Here is a 22,606-nt window from a genome sequence, read left to right on the forward strand (position 1 = left end):
AAGTGATGATGCGAGCCGTCGGAATGTTGGAAGCTGGTTCCAGGCAACGTGCTGTGGCTTTCACTCTTAACACTACACAGAGCGTCATAAGTCGCCTCTGGACGCGCTATCGCATGACGGGCAGCGTGGCCGAGCGACATGGAGGACGATCTCGCATCACGACTCGCAGACAGGACCGGTATATCCAAAATACTGCTCGACGGAATCGTACCATGACCGCCATGATGTTGGTTACGAGGCTTCACAGCTCCTCAGGCTTGCTAATAAGCGATCAAACAATCCGAAATCGTTTACATGAAGTGGGTCTGCGATCCCGAAGGCCGCTCAGAGTTCCACCTATTGCACCCTGCAATCGCACGACCCGTTTAGGATGGGCTCGCGAACACAGAAACTGGGAGGAAGAAGACTGGCGCTATGTGTACTTTTCGGATGAATCCCGCTTCGGTATGAGACCGGATACAAGACGTACTCGAGTTTGGAGAACATCTGGACGTCATGAACGTTTGAGATATTGTCAGGAAGTTCATCCATATGGTGGGGGAACAATAATGATATGGGCCGGTATTTGGATCGGCGGAAGAACCGATCTCATTTGGATCAGGGGTAACCTCATTGCTCAAATTTACGCAGAGAGGATTGTTTCAGATGTTATCATCCCTTTGCGAGGCCAGTTGGGTGATTCATTTCAACTAATGCGTGACAACGCACGTCCACACACGGCTAGAGTCGTAACACGCATTCTTGCCGAAGCTCGTATCAACGTTCTGCCGTGGTCTGCTCAATCGCCAGACCTCAATCCTATTGAGCACGCATGGGATATGCTTCAAAGAAGAGCTGTGCCGAGTATGCATACCGTACATACTCTACAACAATATTTTGACTTGTTACAAAACACATGGGCGGCCATTCCTCAAAGTGATTTTGATGAACTCATCTTAAGCATGCCAAATCGCTGTAATTGTGTGATTCGTGTTATTGGTGGAAATACAGATTATTAATTTTCTTATCTTTACAATAAAAATGAGCAAAATCATCATTTTCGCCATTTTTTTGTCATTTAATTGACGCCGTTAATTTGAGTTTTTTCCCACAATTTGCAAAAACATCAATTTTAGTTTATTTTAATTAAATATAGGGGTAAGCGGTTAAATAAAACATAAACATTAAAGTAAGAAGTCGTCCTGGAAGACTGGATTTGGTAAATATTGCTTAAATAATTTTTATTTCAAAAATATTCACTTGATCCCTAGACACTTTTGATGTGTGTATATTACATAAAATAAAGTAATTTTGTAAGTAATATAGTACAAATAACATGAAATACTCACCCAGGTTTCAATTTCATTCCATGAAATTTTCTGGAACACGATCGGCTCGGCCGGAATTTGAGACAGCAAACACAAATAAAGACACATGTGAGTACCTCATCCGCTCGAGGATATCACGGTCGCGCAACCGTTTATTGTTTGTAGTTTTTGTAAAATGACTAAAATAAGGTCGCTGCGGTCTCAAAGACCGCGCGCGACCGCTGGAAGGTTAAAATTATTCGTTAGAAATTTTATTTTTAAAGGTGTAGGAATAGAAGCAGTAGTAGTTTAAGATGTCTACGTGTATGTATTGGTTTTATTATTTATAAATATATATTTGTATTTATTTATAGTTTTTCTATATATTAATTATTATTTTTTCATACAACGCCGTCTTTTTCATCGTGTTTTTTCTGTGAGTTATATAATTACTTCCATCCAAAGATTGTTTTGCAGAAATAGCCTAAAGCGATGAGACCGCCCATTGCATCACCGCTTATTTTTAATTTAATTGTATTGTATTTGTTTTCTTTATTGGTATACAATAAAGAATTTTTGTATTGTATTCTGCTATTTTTTATACAAGAGTTAGTTTTCTAAAGTTATTCCATCGGGAATCGAACCCGGGACCTCCTCATCCCTTGCCCACAGTGTAAACCGTTGGGCCACTCAGGTCGTCAAAAAAAAATGAAATGAAAAAAATATATCATGTTTATTTTATACTTGTTTACTCATTAATCATAACAAATTGGCTTAAGATTACTGTTTTAAGTGTAGCACCAGCCTTTTTTTATATGGCTCAATGGTTGACTGGTAGAGAATGCCTTATGGCATCAAGTCCGCCATTTGTACATTATTGTATTGTGCAAGAAGATTAAATAAATAATTAAAAAAATTAAAATAAAATATTAATGTCACGTCAGTTATTCTGTCACTGCACGAAAAGAAATTTACATTAATTATCTTCCTAAAATAAATTACACTTTTATAAATGTACTATGACATCAATGTCATAACGTTAATTACTTTGAACTTATCTCTCAAAGACACTCTGGGCACCAGTTTATAAATTACTCGAATATCACGCTTTTGCTGAACAAAAATTGTATTAATATCGTTCGCATTTCTCTAAAGCATATTTTGACACTAGCCTCAAAATGCCCTTTGGAAAACTATAATTTATTAACCGACTTTAAAAAAGGAGGAGGTTCACATTCGACTGTATGTTCTTTTTTGTATTCTTTTTTTTGTATGTACGTTACGCGATAACTCCGGTATTTGTTAACCGATTTTCATGATTCTTTTTTTGTTGGAAAGGGGATACTTCCATAGTGGTCGCATTTTATTTTGAAGAAATCATCCACCTCGAAGGATGGCTGTTCACGAATGAAGATTCATTTTTATAAATAGCGCCTAACTTCTAATCCAATTCAAGGCGTTTTTCTCTCAATATACTTTGAGTAGTGAGAACCGAATTTTATAATCTCCAGTGTCAAGTCCTGTATAGTGGCGAACTAGGGGATATTTCAATAAAACTTAGCAAATAGACGTAATTCCACGTACTTTTGAGGTCGGTTTTTTTAGTACTCTGTACTGAGATTATGTTATAGCTTCTGTTGTTATTGTATAATGATGATAATGGATACAGACTTGGAATGTAAATAATTTAATAAAATTGCAAAAGCTAGTATTTAGTAATAAATAATTCTATATTATAATTAATGAAAAATAATGAATTAATTAAAAAAATGTGTCACAGTGCTTCTATTTTCTCAATGTCTCTCGGCAAACTTCGTGTTTCGGCTGTCGTCGGGTTTTATTCAGTTCTTTTTTGCCTTTGGTATAGATCGGACGTTTTCAATCGACTTGGAAGTATATAGAGTTGTTATTATATTTTTATTTATTATTAAATGGGAGGAAAGCCGCTGAGGTCCTGTGGCTTGCTTGTGCACGACAGATAATTTACAGCGTGTACTTGTATTTTTTATAAGAAGCCGATACGTTCAAGAAACAACAACGATTATTTTAACAAAGTTCAGAAACGTGTTTCTGTAGCTGTGTGTGTTTCAATCGGAACAGTAAAGAATATTTTAAAAGAATATGATAAAAAAGATAAGTCAGAATGAAACTATTTTTCCGGATTTAAATCGCGTATATTTGTTTTTTCAAACAAACCGACGTTTGCAAACAAAACAAACCTAAGAACTCGTTAAAGATAAGTCAGGTTCTTTTCCTTTGCTTTACTTTGGTATTTATATTAACTTGCTTATATAAGTTGTTTTCGAGAATTATCACGAATCGTCTCCCTCGCTGGTTTGACGACTTTCAACCTCCCGAACAAGCCGGTTTCCGAAAGGGTTTTAGTACCATAGATCACATCCATACGCTGCGGCAGGTTAAACAGAAGACCGAGGAGTATAACCGGCCACTTTGCTTAGCGTTTGTGGACTATGAGAAGGCCTTTGATTCGATCGAGACCTGGGCGGTGCTGCAGTCTCTCCAAAGGTGCCAAGTAGACTATAAGTATATCGAGGTGTTAAGGTACTTATACAAAAAGCGTCAGTCCGATTACAGGATCAGAGCTCTAATCCTATCCAACACTAACGAGGCGTGAGACAGGGAGATGTTATATCTCCGAAACTGTTCACTGCTGCGTTGGAGGATATTTTCAAGCTTCTGGACTGGAAAGGACTTGGCATCAACATCAATGGCGAGTACCTAACACACCTTCGATTTGCCGATGATATAGTTCTTATGGCTGAGACCTTGAGAGACCTGAACACAATGCTCGAAGATCTCAGTAGTGTTTCCCAAAGAGTGGGTCTTAAGATGAACATGGACATGACGAAGATCATGTCGAATGTCCATGTTGTACCCGCTCCAGTTAAAATTCGGAGCATTACACTCGAAGTTGTTGACCATTATTATACCCGGGGCAGGCAGTCCAGTTAGGTAAGTCCAACTTTGAGAAAGAGATCTCTCGTTGAGTCCAGCTCGGATGGGCAGCGTCCGGGACACTATAAATTAATCTTTGCGTCCAAATTAACTCAGTGTCTCAAGACGCAAGTCTTTGACCAGTGTGTGTTGCCAGTGATCAAATATGGATCAGAAACGTGGTCCCTCACTAAGGGCCTCATAAGAAGGCTCAAGGTTTCTCAGCGGGCAATGTAGAGAGCGATGCTCGGTATTTTCCTACGTGATAGAATCAGAAATGAGGAAATCCGTAGGGAACTAAGGTAACCGACATAGCTCGAAGAAGTGCTCAGCTGAAGTGGCAGTGGGCGGGCACCTAGCTAGGAAGACCGATAGCGGTTGTGGCGGAAAAGTTCTTCTAAAGGTTCTCTATCCGTTTGTAATCGAATACGTTAAAAAATGTGCGGAACAATGCCATGTGAAACAAGGCTTAGTCTATTCAGCATACTGTTATTAATCCAGGGAATTTCCAGTGGCTCAGGTTGAATTGTTCTAAATCAGATACCTTTTTCTTTGGATATCTCATCAAAATAATTCTTTCCACAGCGGGTGGCAATAACTTTTAACTTCGTACAAAAAATCTGTGTAATAGGGCAAAATTGATATCATATCGCCAGTAATTAAGCTATGTAATTTACTCGTTCATCTAATGCAAGTTGGCAAAGTTCACACACGAAGTATAACGTCTAAATTTATATGCCATTAGCAATCTGCAGTGCTCGAACAGTCGTGCCAACTTTACGCATTATGCGGGCTTCAACGGTTTTTAATGGCTATAGGATGTTGTTAGATGCCGAAGTTACTGAACTTAGATTATTGCTTTACGATCGTGTCTGTATTATATGTTGATAAATTTTCGTGCTACATTTTGTCGTATACAATTTTGTGAGTACAGTCGATGCTCAAAGATACCGCCCCTAAACCATCTATTTAGTTCGAAGTTGGTCAGTGTCAAAAAAGGTGTTAAACAAACGCTCAACTTCATTTTCGCTCGTATTACATGGACATAGAGTTTTTTGGTTATAATAATAATAATGATACTTTATTCGGACCAAAAACAATTATCCAAAGTTTGTTAGAAAAGAACTTAGGAATAAGGTTAATATGATGCTATTCAAAGGTATTCAAATAAATTAAAATTAAAAAAGTATACAATCACGGATTATGACAACATTAAACATAAAATTGAAATTAATCTAACACACATAAGTATACTTAAACAAAACCGCCACATGAAGTTTCATCCAGTAGCCTGGATGGAGCAGTCAATTTTATCCGCCATAACTTTCAGAATGCTGTTGGGCACTCACGCACACGTCGCCAAAGTGAGGCAGCCCGCTTCCTCAGAATGGCATGAATGTCAAAAATAAATGCTATCATAATAATATTAATAATAAACAAAAATGATAATAATAAACATATATGTTTGACCTACCGCCTTTCAAGCCGAGGCCGTGGATTCGGATCCAGCCTCGCATTCCTAAGTTTCTCGGGATTTATGTGCGAAATTTAATTTTTGAAATATATCATGAGTCTTCGGTGAAGGAAAGCATTGTGATGAAACCTGCACTTCGAAGAAGGTTCACAACCTTCTGAAAATGTGTATACAAGCCCCCAACCCGCACTGGACCAGCGTGGCCGACCATTGCCTAAACCCTCGCCTGAGAGGAGACCCGTACCCAACAGTGTGACGTATAACTGTGTTAATGATAATGATGATAATAATAATAATAATAAAATTAAAACCAAAATTGTACTTCAAACATTTATATTTATTGTTTCCATATTATTGACTAGACTATCTGCTTATATTGGTAACAAAAGAACGCTAAAAATACGTAATTATTTAATAACATTACATGTTTCTTTTTACATAGTTTTTAGTTCTAATAAACACTCAAAAATTTTTATTCATAACTATAAAGATGCTAAGTTATAATTACGATAACACAAAAACACAATATAGTCATTATGAAAAGTAAAAAAGGACTCGGTTTTGGCAGCTACGCAGAGAAAAAGACTTGACGGTCTTGTCGGTAAATTGCTGTTCATAAGTAATACAATATAATTTTTTTAGCTCCTTATACATGCCCTGGAAGGAAACGACCGTGTACAACCTACTATTACATTGTTCCGGCGTAGTCAACTATAGGGTGAAATACTTTGGAGTGTAGAGGTCTTGAATAGCATTCAAAGTCTTCTGCACCCACCACACGCAAAATAGGTGCCTACATATCGAATTGCGGACATCAACCCATTTCACCACACCAGAATACCTAAGTCATAATGTATAATTGTTTTTGCATTGCCTTTACACGTAACTAATTGTATAGCAACAGATAACGGAAAAATCTCTTATACAGGGTATTTATAAATGACTAACAACTTCGCAGGATTATATTACTTACTAACATCATAAACAACAACTGTTGTTCCATGACTTTTAATAATTCATCAGATAGTACTTTGCACGTTTTGTGTGATAACTGTGCGGTAACAAAAGAAAGCCATAGCGTAAATACCAGTCCGATGTAAAACTCAGGAGCAGGGATGCGGGTTGCCAGGGAACGCTTGCACGTTTGGACTAACTTATTGCCAAATAGAAATCTAAAAAATGTCGACAGTACCTACAACGAAAACTTAAAGGTTTATTTTTAGTAAATTTATTGTTAAAAAAAAACATGGAACAAAAAGCGTTGTTTATGATAATAATATAATAATAATAACTATATATAAAAAAATAATAATAACCCTATATCGCGGGTGCCATGGACACACACATATACAACCATAAATTACACCCAAACTCACGAGAGAGATAATTGTAGGCCATACAAATATTTCTCCCGTGACGGGAATCGAACCCGGGATCCATGCGTGGCAGTCCGGCATGGTAACGTTCGGCTAGAAAAACTTTAAATTAATGATGAAATTAGTAATGTAGTCCTGCAGTAATTTATAAATATATACCCTATATACCGGTTTATAAATACCCACCATGGAATAAAAGGTGAAAAAAAATAATCTTTAAATGTATTGTACTGTATTTCAAGGGGTTTATGTTTTTGTATAATAATTTGTCGTTTATTTTCAGCACGTATAACAATTTTACGCATAACCATACTTCCGCTGTATGTAATGGGAAATTATGCGAATTTGTCATGATTTAAAATAAAATTGTTATACGTGTATATACATTTAAATCCTCACGCTATATATCTAGATAGCGATCTGCAATAATGATTGTAATATTTTGTAGGTATAGTATGTCCCCTGTCGTATAATAGATTACAAAAACTTATACAAAAGTGTATATTACTATGTTTTTAAGGAAGACGACTTTAAAGTTTAAAAACAAAATTTTTTGGCAGTGTTACACACAATGGGACTTAATGTTACACAACGCAAAGGTCTTTTGTCACATTACAATTGGCATAAACTTATTTCTATCATTTTCGAATGATCAGTCTTTCAAAATATAATTTAATTTCGAGTAAATTAAGTGATACATATTAATATTATTTAATAAGTTATTTAAATTGCGGACCTAAATTTTTATTCAATTTATTGACACTATATTTTAAGTATATTTAAAGAGAAATATTGATATGGTTTAAAAATATAAAAACAGATGATACAAACATTTTTACAAGTATATACTTTTTCTAAAATTTTGTTGTTATCTGTGGTGTGGTGTACGGCAGTGACCTGAGAAAAAGAAAAATAACTTTTATTAGCTTTATATGTACACAAATGAATGATTATCACAAATTACGGGTTTCTTACTACCGTATGAGTTCTTATCAACCCGTGACCATAGAGTGTGTAACCGTTCTGAAGTATCGGGAAAATAAAAAAAAGTCATACCGTGGTAAGAAACCTGAAATTAGTGATAATTAATTATTTAGTGAATAACCATGAAAGTCTTAAAATCTATACACAGATGAATGTTTGTCTAGTATGCGTTCCGTTACTGTACCATCATGTGTCCTAAAGCAACACGGTGTCTCTAACCATCTAATTGGAAAAAAATTAAAAATATTTTTTTTTCTGAAATAACTCCAATAGTTTTATTATGATTGTTATATCTCTCTTACTAGATGTCACTAGCGGCGACGAAAGCCGAAATGTCACAAAGATCTACAACAAAGACACATAAGAGAATATCAACGACAGGGTAACTGGACCCTGCCTCGGATGGTTAGAGCAATGCTACAGTGCAGCATGGACGTGGGTCAAGTCCCACCGGATCAACGAAATTTTTCTGCGATCTTTATATTCATAATCATAATTTAAAAAATGTTTACGAAAATCGTTAGGAACACCGCGTGTGTCTAGAACGCGTGACGGGTTATTCATAAGATTGTGACACGTTTCGCGAGTTGATTGTACTCGCAAAAGTTTCTAAGGCATTAGAACCATTTAAAACTATTAAGTGGGCCAGTTGTTTTAACAAAAGCTGAGACGGTAGTTCTTTTGCAGTGCCCGTAGAGCTCCTTGTCCTTGGCAGCAAACAAGCATAAGGCCCGCCTGGTGGAAAGCCGTCACAGTCGCCTATGAACACCTGCAACACCAGGGGCATCATGAGCACGTTGCCAACCATTTAGGACTCTTCTCAAACCTCTTTTGAAGGACTCGTTGCTGGCAAACTATCACAAACTGGATTTTTTTCCGAAATAACGTTTCACCTAAGACACGATTAGGTTAAGTTAGGTTTAAAAGAAAAAATATTTTATTTACATGCGTTATTTCTGGAAAATGCCATTTCGGCCTGCTGATGAGGTAACCCTCATTGCTGTATTCCTGCGGGAAAACCCCGACAGGGAATTCATTCCACAACCTAATTCTACGAACGACGGGAAGAAGCGTGGCGAGCGTACTATCATTACTACCACTTTTCCTATTTCAGGCATCAAGCAGAAATATGAGCATCATTGCGTTTTAATAGGTAAAGGAGCTGGTAAAATTACTGGCACGTGGGACTTGTCAACTTTCCTTTTGTCTCATGGTGACAGGCGCAGTAGCAATGCCCCTAAGTTCTTTGCGATTTAAAGTTCTATGTGCACTGCAACTACGCCTACCACTAAGCTTCACTTGTCATCATAAAATGCAATTAAAAAAACAGTTTTTCTTTCAGCGGTATTGCAACGGATGTCGATTTCAGCTAGTGTTACATTTATTAAAAACCATCTCTCCGTACGTTGCAGATGCATGCAGTCATCTGCGGAATGGCTCATGAACTAGAGACTCATTGAACGCAGAGCCAAAATATTTGTAAGTGCAAATCTGAACTGCATAGTTTAGCCCACGGGCACAAAGTTGCCTAGCAGTCGGTTTTCCACAGAATATACTTCGGTGGGTGTACCCATGAGCTCCATCAGTTCATTCCGCCTGCCCCCTTTTACAGACGTACGGCGTCTGTTAACGAAGTCAAATAAAAAAAAAATTCCATAGGTAAAATAAATTTACACTTGAAACGTTATTTCTTAAAGGTCCTGCTCATTCGTTATGCTGACTTCCCTGAGAAGAACAAGAAACTCCAAGGTTGCTCTTTTCAAATAAACTTAAACGCAATGGAATACACTTTGAATTAAATTTTTGTGGAATATAGAGACATGTCGTCTTTTCATACATCTTTATTTAACACGTCGACTCTGGAAACATAAAACCTATTACATGCATTTGAAAAATATTACAGGAGAGCGATTAAAAGTATTTTTTGTAAGAAACATAAATTGGAGTTACGATTTTTTAAATAATGATAATATAATTCTTTTTTTTTTCACCTCACTAGCTCGGAAGAGCTTTCTTTCTCATTACAAATTTGCGCGCAAAAGCGTTTTTTACACTCTAGCCTGGAAAAGGTTTTTGAAATTCGAACTTGACGATGGACTGTGGTGCACCCATTGACTTACAAATAAATGGACGACGGGTCTAATACAAAAACCACGAAAAAAATGTCCCAAGTCAACCTATTCGAAATTTAAATTGTAATGTCATCGCAGCATCGCGCTGTCAGTCGAACAAATGAAGACTAAAGCGGAGTTTGGCGCTCTGTATACGATTTTAGCGCCTTACAAGTGCGGACACTTTTTAGCGCGGACCCGACGTCCATATAATTGTAAGTCAATGGGTGCACCTAACTTTTTCTTTCGATGAAAAACAAAAGACAATGATACGTTCAACTACGCGATTTAAAGTACATTACTTATTTATGTAATATTAATTCCTTGGTATATTTTGTTCTTATTATTGTTGACATTAAATTGACAATGATTATTGTGTTTATTAAATTATTTTAATTCGTATAATTTTAATAATCACTTCATCATACAAAATAAAAGTACAAGCAAGAATAAAAATTGATGAGGTGTAAATTCAGAATGCATCCGAAGATACACTTTAAAAAAAAACTAACATTTTACGTTTTGACGTTCTCCTGTTTTTCTTCCATCTACCATTTTGTGAGGTGAAAAATTGTGTGTTTCGCTCGGCAGCAAAGTTGTTTTGCGTCTCGTGCCTTGAAACCTCGCTACGCTCAGGAGTCTATTTTTTTAATTTTTTTTTAATGTTAGCTGCCTTCACTTGCTCAGGTTTCAATACAAGCACTCGCGTCAAACAACAACTTTGCAGCCTTCCATAACAAATAACTATTGTCATATGGAAAAAGTACAAAGTTTCAGCTTAACAAATAAAATTAGTTATGATTTTTTTCTCAAAGAAATTTTTTTAAATCGCTTTCCTGTGATGTTTTCCAAATGCAGGATAGACGTTTTACCTTTCCAGGGTCGATGTAGCCTTCAGTTTTGTAATTTGACCTTGATTAAAATACTTTTAATATAAGCTCAAGTCAGCTGTGATTATGGGACCTGTAAAGGGCCAGAAATGTTGGCGTTTTTGAAAAAAAAAGAAACAAATATAGGTACTCGTTTATATCCGTAAAAATAGTTTCATTTCTTACAAGGTTTAAACTTAGGAAATGATAATCTTAATAATATACTCCGTACTTTATTGCTTTTCCATAATGTTAACATGGTGTTACAGAGAGCATTTATGGACCCTGTCAGGTACAGAAATTGCGAGCAAGGCATTTTTGAGAATTTACTGAAAAATCTCCGGAATGTTATTACAAAAACGAATCAAATTTTCTGTAAAAGAACCATTTAGATAAACGAAATCGTGGTATCATGAATTCGGACTTATAATACGGACAAATAATGCGCCTTGCGGTTATTTACTATGTATAATACCACCTTTAGATTCCATTATTCCATTACATGATTACACAATCACGACCAATGACCAATCGAGTTAGTGTAGCATGAATTATGGCTCAGTGCCAAACAAGGTTTTGTAATAAATTAATGATAATCTGTTAATGCTCCTGTATTGATGTTTGTGTTCACTCTGTGGTAATATAATTGCTGTATAATGCAAGCGCATTACAATAGCTTAGACTGTCTCATTAGGATGTTGCCAAGCAACTTTCACCCATATACTATTCGTTGTAATACACACATATATATATATATATATTATATATATATATATTTGTAATAATCTATAGTCTTGAGCGAGCGATTATACGAAAAGGGATGTAGCTTTATTCCCAGGGGTCTATTCCAACCTGTAAGGTTTACGTCGGGGAAAAAAATAGTGGTGGATGTGAAGTTAATGTGGGTCAGCGATTTTAGTAGTAATACAGCTCTTTGTGAAAGGGTTTGTCCTGGGAAGTACTGCCACCTTATCTATTTCTGCCGCCAAGCGGTAATGTGAGCATTACTGCGTTCCGGTTTTGAAGGGTTAAGGGTGCTTGTCGAATTATGTCTCGGTTAAAAAAGACTTGTAACCATTATTACTAAAATTATCAATTACGTTTTGATGTCAATTGCGATAAAACTATTACAGACAACAGTTCTACAATTGATTAAAAAGTTTAAACGGATACTTACGTCTCGGCAGCGCTGCAACTGTAGCTTTCGAAGTGCTATCGCTGTCATCTGATTCTGAACGGTTCTGGAAACTCGTTTCTGCGATCAAACATTAAGTACAATTAAAAATAATCTATAAGATAATAATTATTCTACATCTTATAGATTATGGGAAGTTAGATTTTTTTTAGCTTCGAAGTAAGAAAACCCTGTATCGTGTGTGCCATAGACACACACCTAGACAACCACAAGTTACACTCAAACTCACGAGAGAAATAAATGTAGGCCATACAAATATATCTTCCGGCCCAGGAATCGAATCCGGGACCTCTGCGTGGCTGTCCAGCATTCGTTCGGCCATGGAGGCAGTTATAACACGCGAATTAGATCCGAGTAAAACAGTTTCATTTCCTATACTTAATACATGTGATATAATTGAACTAACAAACATAATTGGTTCAAATTTCTTCCGTGATTCGAATCACAAAACAAAAAATACAATAGAAGTGGTTAGTTAACGTCTCACGCGTGCCAAAAGTAGGTCTCGTTAGACCTACTTGAGCTCTGTCCTCCATTTTGGCTTTGTACGGTATAGTTGTGTGAATTCTTTCGCGGAAATTCTCTAAACTCGTAAAAAATGCTTTATTGTGCAAAAATGGTTACCGCACCATAAATATTATCCGTCGTTGTATTTCATATCATTGGCAAGTATTCTTTTGCTTAATCAATTTTCAATTTTTTGTTTATCGAAATGATTTTTTTGTTACAAGAAACGAAAGTAAAGCTTATACATACATACCATTGCAATATGGTCGCTTCTTTTTTGGAGAACTAAATAAATAGCTCCAATTCGTCGTCGTTCAGCAATTAACCGCCAGATGACAGCACATTGATTGAAATTTCAATATAATATCAAAACTAAAAAAAAACACTCGCAATAATAGGTATTGAATTTTCAACGATATGCCAACATGGTAAAGTTTAAATTATATTAAATCGTTAATATAATTTAAACTTTAGTAAAAACAAAAAAAAAATTTCGAAAAAAAATGTTATTTCTTTTTAAATTTGAAGCTACGACCAATCACTATCAAGAATTTGTAGTGTTTCAAATTAAGAATGTGTGAGTTTTGGCGACATCGGTTCTTATAGTAATCGAGATTAATGGCACTTCCATAGTTTTTTTCTTCCCTGGTTCGAATATTGTCTTGCATAACTCGAGAACGAAGTTGATGAGTGTAATGGTGCCCGCCGCGGGAAAAGTGCCGCCCGTGCTGGCGCAGGTTATCAAGTATGAACCTTGTCACGCCCTTACAAATCGGCGCGGGCCGTGGAATCACTAATGTCTTAAGACAACATGTCGTTACCCATACGTATTTTCTGTGTTTAAATAATCTATTTTTCTTATTAAACATTTTGCTATTTCTCAATGAACATAATTGTGTTCCCTAATGTTAATGACTGTCCTTTTACTCTTACTGAGGCTTGAGGCAACTACTAATGGCGACCCTGCCAGCTGTTCTCAGTCCGTCATTACTATTAGATGAAATGAGCCCGAAACATTGGCTGTGTTTGATACACGATTTAGATGAAATTTGGATAGACAAAATAGTTTCCGATATTATTATTACAACTCGATATTATTAGATGATGATTTGTTTCGGAATCACAGACATATATCTAAATAGACATCGCAAGTACCGCGATGTGTATGAAACACAAGCGTGTCACATTTTTTGTATCTCCGATGACGTCACAAGCGCTATTTAGTGATGAGAAACCTCCTTCAGCACTAAAGCGGTTAAATCGTTAAATCGAAGACGCGGACGTAACACGTATTTAGAAAAATTATTTTTCAAGTATGTGTTGATTATAAGAAGCTGTAAAATATTAATATAGTAAAATAATGCTATACAAGTTTAAAAAAAAACTTGCTCCGGAAAGCTAAAAAAACCACAAACTTTATAGAATGTTTTTATGACTTTTTCTAAGATCTTAAAATTATCACCTCTTTGTTTCCTAAATCGATTAGAATCGAGAACTGTATTGCATTAAGTGAACATCACTAATTGTAAAATTTTACCAAAAACATGACGAAGCGTCCTCTTACCACTAAACTGAATGCATTATAGGAAAGTATAGCTCGTTCGATATTCATAGCTTACTAAAGAAGGGCCACAAGTGTACCGCATCAAGTAAAAGCCGCAACGTGTTATTAATAACGCGGCGTACACTCGTTTGCATATTTGTTTTTTCGAAATTCGTTCAAAATGAATGATTTAAAAATAATTCTGATTACAAAATTACATAAATATGCAAGTAAACGTCCATGTTTATTAATCTTGCCACAGCTGTGGTGTTTTTGTAGTTTTTAATGGCACAATTAGGCATTTCTCGCGTTTTCGACTGATGTTTAACTACGATAACGGCTGAGCGCGTTCTGCAATGTAGCAGCGCCAACGTTCATAACTTATATGTATTTACATTGGGTTTTAATCATACACACTGGCACGCACGTACACACGCAAGCACGCACGCACGCATTTATAGACTTTCTGAGAGAAATAAAGCATTTTGTATTGTATTGTACATAGGGCACGCGAAGGTCCACTTGCGGCGTCTATTTAGATACTTATAAGTCTGTGTTCGGAACCTACGTAACAAAAGTCCAGGAGGAGCAGATCTTAAAAATTACAGCAATTAGTAGCCAACGCTAATTATTTGCATGAGCGTACCAGCTGTATGGATAGAATGGCGACGTATTGTGAGGTGTATCACAACAGGCTCTGCCAAATAATGACGGCGAGCGCTCTGTCAAAAGCGAAAGAACGAAGAGGATGTAGTCGGTAGAAATTTATATTTCAATTGACAAAGTATATATGAAAGAGAAAAATCTTGTTTTATTTATCTAATAACGTGAAAAGTGCATCGACAAACGGTCGCTGTCCGCCGAGCCGGGCAACGAAGCAATATATTAGAATAGCACAGAGAATAAATTCCAAACATGTATTGTGACCATTTTTATTGGTATGCAGTTTACTGGGAAATAAATTTTATGCCTTACAAATGGTTTTGGTTATATCATGTACGTTAGTGTACGGTTTTTTTCAACACAGTACAACAGACACAATATCAATATTGTAATACCCCATAAAAGTTTATTTTTTGTCCGGATATTTGAATTATTTTCTTCTAAAATTGTTTGCATTTAAGTTTTTGAAATTACACTTGTTTGCCAAGTTTTATTGAAATCGTTTGCCGGAATCAATTAGCGGTGCGTGAAACCGGATCGATCCCCTAGTTTGCCACCCTTAGAGGTGGAATATTTTCTTTACATTTAAATGGGAACAATACTGAGGTACCCTCTTTGTAACAAAAAAGAATCAACGAAATTCGTTCACAAATGCCGGAATAACAGCGTAACATACACACATGAAAAAATACGTCGAATTGAGAACCTCCTCCTTTTTTACGTCGATTAAAATGAAAAAGGAACAAATGAATAATACAACATAGATGACGAATTCCTCAGATGCTGAGAACTATGGAGCTCGTAACACTAGCTGTAGGTTCGAAGGCCGCAAATTGAAATTATTAGTGACAATGAAATATCAACGTCGTGTTTTTTTTATGATATCAAGTGACGGGACGAACAAGTTAGTGGTGCGCCTAGTGTAACATACTAATAGCAGCAAAATGTACTATATTAGTAGCAGCACAGTATAATAAGACAAGTAGTGCAACTCCCGTATGTTCAGCGCGTCAATACCTACACTTTGTTCGGAGTCTAGGGTTGTCACATTATTGATTTAATGTATCTACAGATTGCAAACATAATTTGAAAAAATTAAGGTGTTCATAACTTATGTACGTACTTATTATTATTTTTCTACCAGAATCGCGGATTGGGATCTCGATTAAGGGAGTATGATCATGAAATAGAATTGAAATGCTGACCTATTCTGGACTCTTGTTCAAACAAGAATGAACACAAAAATAAACACGTCTATTTTTGTATCCTCCTTCTCCTCTGTCAGTCCGTTACTGCTGAGTATCGTGACATTGAGCAAGTACACTGTCAATCAATCCTCTCCACTGTACTCTGTCTTTGGCTAGGTGGAATGCGACCCTTACTGGTACTTACTGCCAGACTTTCAGCTGCCTGGTCATACCATCGTTTCGAATTTCGACCTCTAGGTCATTTGCCCTCAATCCTGCCTGTGTATGACACGTGCAACACGTGCACTATGTAACGCGAGTGCACTGTAAGATTATGCGAAGCTGCAATGCCACATATGTATGGAGTTTCACTACTATACACACACGCACATAGTTTTAAAACGTAAAGATCTAAGGAGCATTATAACTGCGTCCATCATCATGAGGAAACCCACCAGCCGTAATCTCTGTGGCACAGCACCGATAGAACGAAACTTTCTGCTGTGTCCGGCCATACCGACGAGCCTACTATACCTGTATCGACTACACTACTCCACAAAGTCTGAGGTGATAGTGGAGTACATCAGAGTAAAAGCCAAATACACCTTGCGGGTCAAACGTTTGGCGTCTCGCAACAACGTGGATTTTGAACCCACCGAACATCTGTCGACCTTCATGAAGGAGATTTGAATTAAGGCTGTCGTATATCGGCGATTCCGAGACAGGTTACCTGACATCAGATTGCGCCAACGGGACGTATAAGTGCACTTCGTGTAGATTAGTTATTTAGTTTTTATATTATAATATATGTACGTATGGTAGCCTGGTCTAAGATGACACATCCGTTAAGAGTACACAATGTGCCATTTTGCACATTTTTATCAATAACAACCACATTATTGAATATAATTATTATTCACGTCAGTATGTAAGAGTCAGATAAGTAGACTATATAATAAAACAATAGCTGATTTTCTAACACTTTTTGTTTTCATTCTATATCGTCTCAAACCTTAAGGGCGTCGTCTTAAACAGGTTACCCTAACTATTATATCTAATATGAATATTAGTCTGCCCGATTTAAATGAATAATCCATGTGCCTGTAGTGTCACCAACACCATTACCCATGAAATTTGGAACGCAGTTATGTTAGCATTACTGTTTGATAGCAAAAACAGAACAGGTGGCAGTACTTACGGATTGCTAATAGCGTGATATACGAGTATGAAAAATGTAAATGCCTTACAGTGAAAATTTTACTCAGCATAATCATTGATAACACTTGACGACCTTAGGGACCTAGCGGGGAGCCCTGTGGTAGACGTGGAAATTCCGAGTTCGATTCCCGTTGGGACGAATTTGGGAAACAGACTTTGTTAAATTGGTTTCGCTTTGTATTCAGAGTAGTATCCCGGAGTTAATTTCATTGCTCTGATATTCATAGTAAACGCAAAATCCCTAGTTTGTGACTAGATAATTGGTTAGACCGTCTGGTAAATTTAATTTAATGGGTAGGTAAGGACAATAGACCTATACGATTGTGAGAATTTTCCATTGTAAATTGCTTTTCATTTATAATTACTAGTGAAGGAACGAATAGGGTTTATAACGAATATGAATAATCAGCTGAATGTTCGGTAAAACCAAAATATTCGGCAAAATAATTGGTTAGGATTTCACGCGATCTGCCTTGAATTGTAAAATAATAAGTCGGTGGGTGTTGAGCGCCATGTTGAATATCATTAAAATAAATATACGATTAACGGTCATATCTATTATTTTGTTCTTTCAATGATTCACTTGAACTTAATACATGTAAAAGAGTATAATGTTAGGAGAGGTAAGATGAACATCTTTATTTTGAGTCAAATGTTTTCAGCTCTAGGAAAAATAGATAAAGTGTTATAAGAGTTTTGAAGTACTCTAAACTTGCCTTTGTTTATCGGCTATACATGTTTTAACAATAATTACGCTAAATTTAATATGTACGATGTATTTGCCGAAAACGTGTTAATGGTTGTGACGATGCTATCTCTTTCGTCGTCATCCCACCTTTTTATAACCCTTTTCTCTGGTTCCTGGCCACCTACTTTGAAATTTTGGATTGTTCTTAAATTCCCTTTCTTTGTCATTCTTACATTTTTTCTTTCCGTCGCCACTCTCTACTAAATTTCTGAGTTTGACTTCACATAAAATTCTGACCTGTTATTCCACTGAAAATCAGGTAACCTAACTGCTTATAAAACATAGTACTACTAAAAAATACAGGCACTTTTGGGGTAACTTCCTTTATTAACCTGTGTCTTATTTAAATATAGAGTGTTTTTATACGATTAGACCTGGTTTGTATTATTTTGTTTTGTTACAAAATTTTGTTGTGTGTTGTGTCTTTACGCCTTTACCTGTTCTTTTCCCTTCCTGTACCCTTTCTTTCTTATTTCTACAATAAAATTCATGTACACAGTCTTCTATTTATTAATTAATTTTTTCCCTGATGTTGCTCTTACCCCACCTGACCGATACAATCAAAAAGTCTTACAATAATATTTCGGAGGCTAATAAGTTAATTAGGTACTAAATTATTTAATTTTTAGTAAAAGTATGTTCGACAGAAAATTCGTCATTTTTACCGCAGAGTCGGCCGAACACGATGTTCGGTAAACCTGTTGAACATAACGAATACCGAATACGAAAACTTGGCAAACCTCTAAAAATACCATAAAATTATTTGTAGAATGTTCATTAATTAAACTTTAAAACTATTTAATGAAAACTAACGATAGTAAGAATTAATTTCAATTTGCGCAAAATTCAAACTGTTTCATGGAGTTTTTGGGTGAACTAACTGAATTGCAATAATCAATCAATTAGGGAACTTTTCAACGGATTTAAAATGGAAATAGAATTCCTAATTGATGTTATCCAGAACTCGTAGTAATAACTTTAGGTACGGGTGTTAAGAAATTAAGTAATACTATTAAAGCCTCAAATAACTTTACTCATTATAATCACGTTGAAGTTTGATAACCGTAATACGGTAATTTTCACTTTGTTTTCTGTACCCAATTTCGGTGGCGAATATTGTCGGTGACGCTATAACAAGTAAAAAAATTATAAAACCTTCGATAACTCGTGGAGGACTGCGGGATAGGTGAGCTCGCAAAGTAAAAGGAAGGGCAGCCGTTCTACCACCAACCTTTATATCCAAAACGTCACAGGGCTCGTACTACTTCACCTCTTCACATGCGACCACCAATAACGCCACCATGAAAAAACTTGCGTACACAGCTCAATGCTGGGCGGAGATACGGATAATTAATTAAAAAATTGAGATAATGTGGATGCGGATTATTTCAGTTCAAATGTTGTAACCACAGGTTACTGTATAAACTGTTGTAACGTTACACACACTTATTTTTAAATCACTGGCGATTTATGCGGTTTTGGCGTAGCACGGATCGGGATGGGAAGGGAAAAGGAGATGCGAGCTCAGACATAAATTATCTGGCGTTATCAATTTTTATATAAACATTGTAGCACATCATGAAGTATTATTTCATATTCAAGTGTAGTAACCTGAAATATTCTTTAATATTTCACAATAATTAACTCGAATAGTTAAAATAATAATAATTATTATAATAAATTGTAATCTATATTAATTTTCGAGAAATTAAAAAAAAAACAAGTTATTTACTAAACACAACCAGTTAATAACAACAGTACTTTAGGGGCTTCATTCAAACCTCTTCAATGTTATTTTCTGAAACGTTTACCGTCATTCTTGGACTAGTGTTCACTACCTAATTTGCGTGGCAAGTTTTATTATTTAAGCTGTATCCACATCAGTTGCAGCGCCACTCAGGAGCTTTAAATCGCAAAGATATGAGGGGCGCTGCCACTGCGCGCGTCATGCTGAGACATAAGTTAACAAGTCCCATGTGCCTGTAATATCACCAGCACCCTTACCTTCAAAACCTGAACACACTACTGCTTGGCGGCAGAAATATGTAAAGTGGCAGCACTTCCCTGGACGAACTCTTTCACAAGGAGCTCCACTGCTGCTGCTGTGATAGGTAAAGAAAGATAATGACGTATATATACGTTAAACAACTTTTTATATAAAAAAACAGACCTCAAAAGTTCGTGGCATTACATTTACTTGCCAAATTTTTATGTCGGTTACCGGAAAGTGCGTGAAACCGGATATATCCCCTAGTTTACTACCCTTGGAGGTGGAATATTTTCTTCAAATTTAAGTGGGACTAATACTGAGGTACGCTTTTTCCAAAAAAAGAAGAAAAAAGAAATCGGTTCACAAATTTCGAAGTAATGCCGTAACATATAAAAATAATACAGTCGAATCGAAAACCTTTGTATTAGTGTTTGAATTAAATTGCACTCTTTAAAACAACTTATCAGAAGATGATCATAACTAAAATATAAATCTGTACTATTAATTACAACTAATTCAACGAATATAATGCCCTAACTCAAACACTTAAGAACCAGTAACATTCGGTTTAGTATCACGGAATATGACATCGAAACTTGGACAGCACGTCTCTATTGAGTGCCAGGCGAAAGGAGGATGATCCAATAAGGATTATGTGGACGAGAAATGGGAATCCTATCAATCCTTTGACTCAAAGGTATGGTAGTAAAGGTATATCTCTTAGTAGGAGAAATTTTCCTTATTGAAACTGCGAGAATTTTAATACGTGACAAGTCAAGAGGACTGCTAATCTCCACACTATAGATCGAAACTCTAATAATCATCAAAATCGGTTCAGAAATACCGGAGTTATCGCGTAACTTAAACAATCCAATAGTCCTGCAGTCAATAAAACAGTCCAATTGAAAACCTCCTTCTTTTTTAAAGTCGGTTAAAAACTTTCACTATTCCGTAGCAAATTCAAAATTTTAGTAATTCCATTCATGGTTCTCGTTAAAATCTTATAAAGGATTTGAAAGTAGTAAGTAATAAATGCAGCGCACGCTTAGTTCCCGGACATTAGTCACGGGCTAAAGGAAGCTCATTAAGTCAGCACAATCACAATGAAATTGACTTTGGAGCTGTTGGTTACGGTTTGAGGTGTTTTCATAGATTAGCCCTCCTTGTTACAACTAACGCATTTGCATTTTGGTAATTTTCCAGATATTGGCACCTAAAGTCCAACCAACCCGCGTTATGCAACGCGAATGCACAGCGACACAGGTTCTCTAGTGCGGGGCTACGACTGAGCGTTAAAAAAAGTGTGCGTCCATACACGCCTCGCGGCGGGCGTGTATACGTACCAGTCGCGCTGCTATTTTTTTATGGAGTTATCCTTTAGACATAATTAGACTTATTCCCTTAACTGCGACTGTTCTATGGTTAACCAATAGCGACACGGTATGGTCGCAGGTATGACCAATCGTGTCCAGTGGAACAAAAAGAACGCTCAGTTATACCTTTATGTCAGTCAGGGTTTCGTAAAGGCCACGGCACTGAATCGGCATTGTTACATATAACCGATGATCTAACAGAAGCCACAGATATAGGGCATACTAGCATATTGGTGCTATTGGATTATTCCAAAGCATTTGACTGCGTACTTCCCGACCTACTATTAAGTAAGCTTGAACATAATGGATTCTCCACTAACACATGTCGTTGGTTCCAGTCTTTTCTTTTAAATAGAGAGCAAAGAGTCGTAACTGAAGGTATAGATGGACAGAAGAAATACTCGGCTGCTCTGCCTGTACAAAGAGGTGTTCCTCAAGGCTCCTTACTAAGCCCAACCTTATTTTCAATATTCACTGCCGACCTGCCTTCACATATCCATAATTGTAAATACCATCTCTATGCGGATGATACACAAGTATATTACTCATTTCCTGGAAAAGATGTAAACGAAGCCGTCAATAAAATAAATAGTGATCTTAATAATATTTACAACTGGTCTAAGTGGAACGGTCTCAAAATAAATCCGTCTAAAACACAAATGGTTATAATAGGCACTAAATTAAAAAGAGAAATTGTACTTAACTGCGAAAACAAAATTAAAGTGAATAACACCGGAATAGAAGTAGTTGAAAAAGTGCGCAATTTGGGACTTATCATTGATGGTGAACAAAAGTTTGTACAACATATTAATAATAAAATAAAAACCGCTTTCTTTAAATTAAAAACCCTTTATAAAATAAGGCCTTACATCAATGCGGAGCTCCGTCATCACTTAACTGAATCTCTCGTGTTATCCCATTTTAATTACTGTAGCTCGACGTATGGTCCCCGATTGAACCAAAACATGGAATATGCTATACAACGTGTGCAAAATGCCTGTATACGTTACTCCTTTAATATTCCCAGGCGTGAATTTATAACTCCTTATCTAAATAAAAAAAGTTTACTTAACATGAAAGCTAGAAGAGAGTTACAATATGCATGCACAATTAAAAAAATCATTTAC

General features: G+C 36.3%; 1 protein-coding gene and 1 pseudogene across 1 annotated transcript in view; one reads left to right on the forward strand and one right to left on the reverse strand.

The window, feature by feature from the left end:
• The first annotated feature begins 1,482 nt into the window (after positions 1–1,482).
• LOC113227365 lies at positions 1,483–4,532 on the forward strand (annotated as a pseudogene).
• Positions 4,533–7,848: 3,316 nt separating this feature from the next.
• The window catches only part of LOC113227398 (Down syndrome cell adhesion molecule-like protein Dscam2), a 161,969-nt gene continuing 147,211 nt past the window's right edge, over positions 7,849–22,606 (reverse strand). The window contains exons 31-32 of the mRNA XM_026460291.1: positions 12,233–12,310; positions 7,849–7,988 (exon numbers count right to left, since the gene is read on the reverse strand). Coding sequence (XP_026316076.1) covers positions 7,960–7,988; positions 12,233–12,310 — 107 coding nt within the window. The 3' untranslated portion in view covers positions 7,849–7,959. The remainder of the gene's footprint in view (positions 7,989–12,232; positions 12,311–22,606) is intronic.

Source organism: Hyposmocoma kahamanoa, unplaced genomic scaffold, assembly GCF_003589595.1.
Source record: "Hyposmocoma kahamanoa isolate Upper Pololo Valley unplaced genomic scaffold, ASM358959v1 210, whole genome shotgun sequence".
In the NCBI taxonomy this organism is placed as follows: Eukaryota; Metazoa; Arthropoda; class Insecta; order Lepidoptera; family Cosmopterigidae; genus Hyposmocoma; species Hyposmocoma kahamanoa.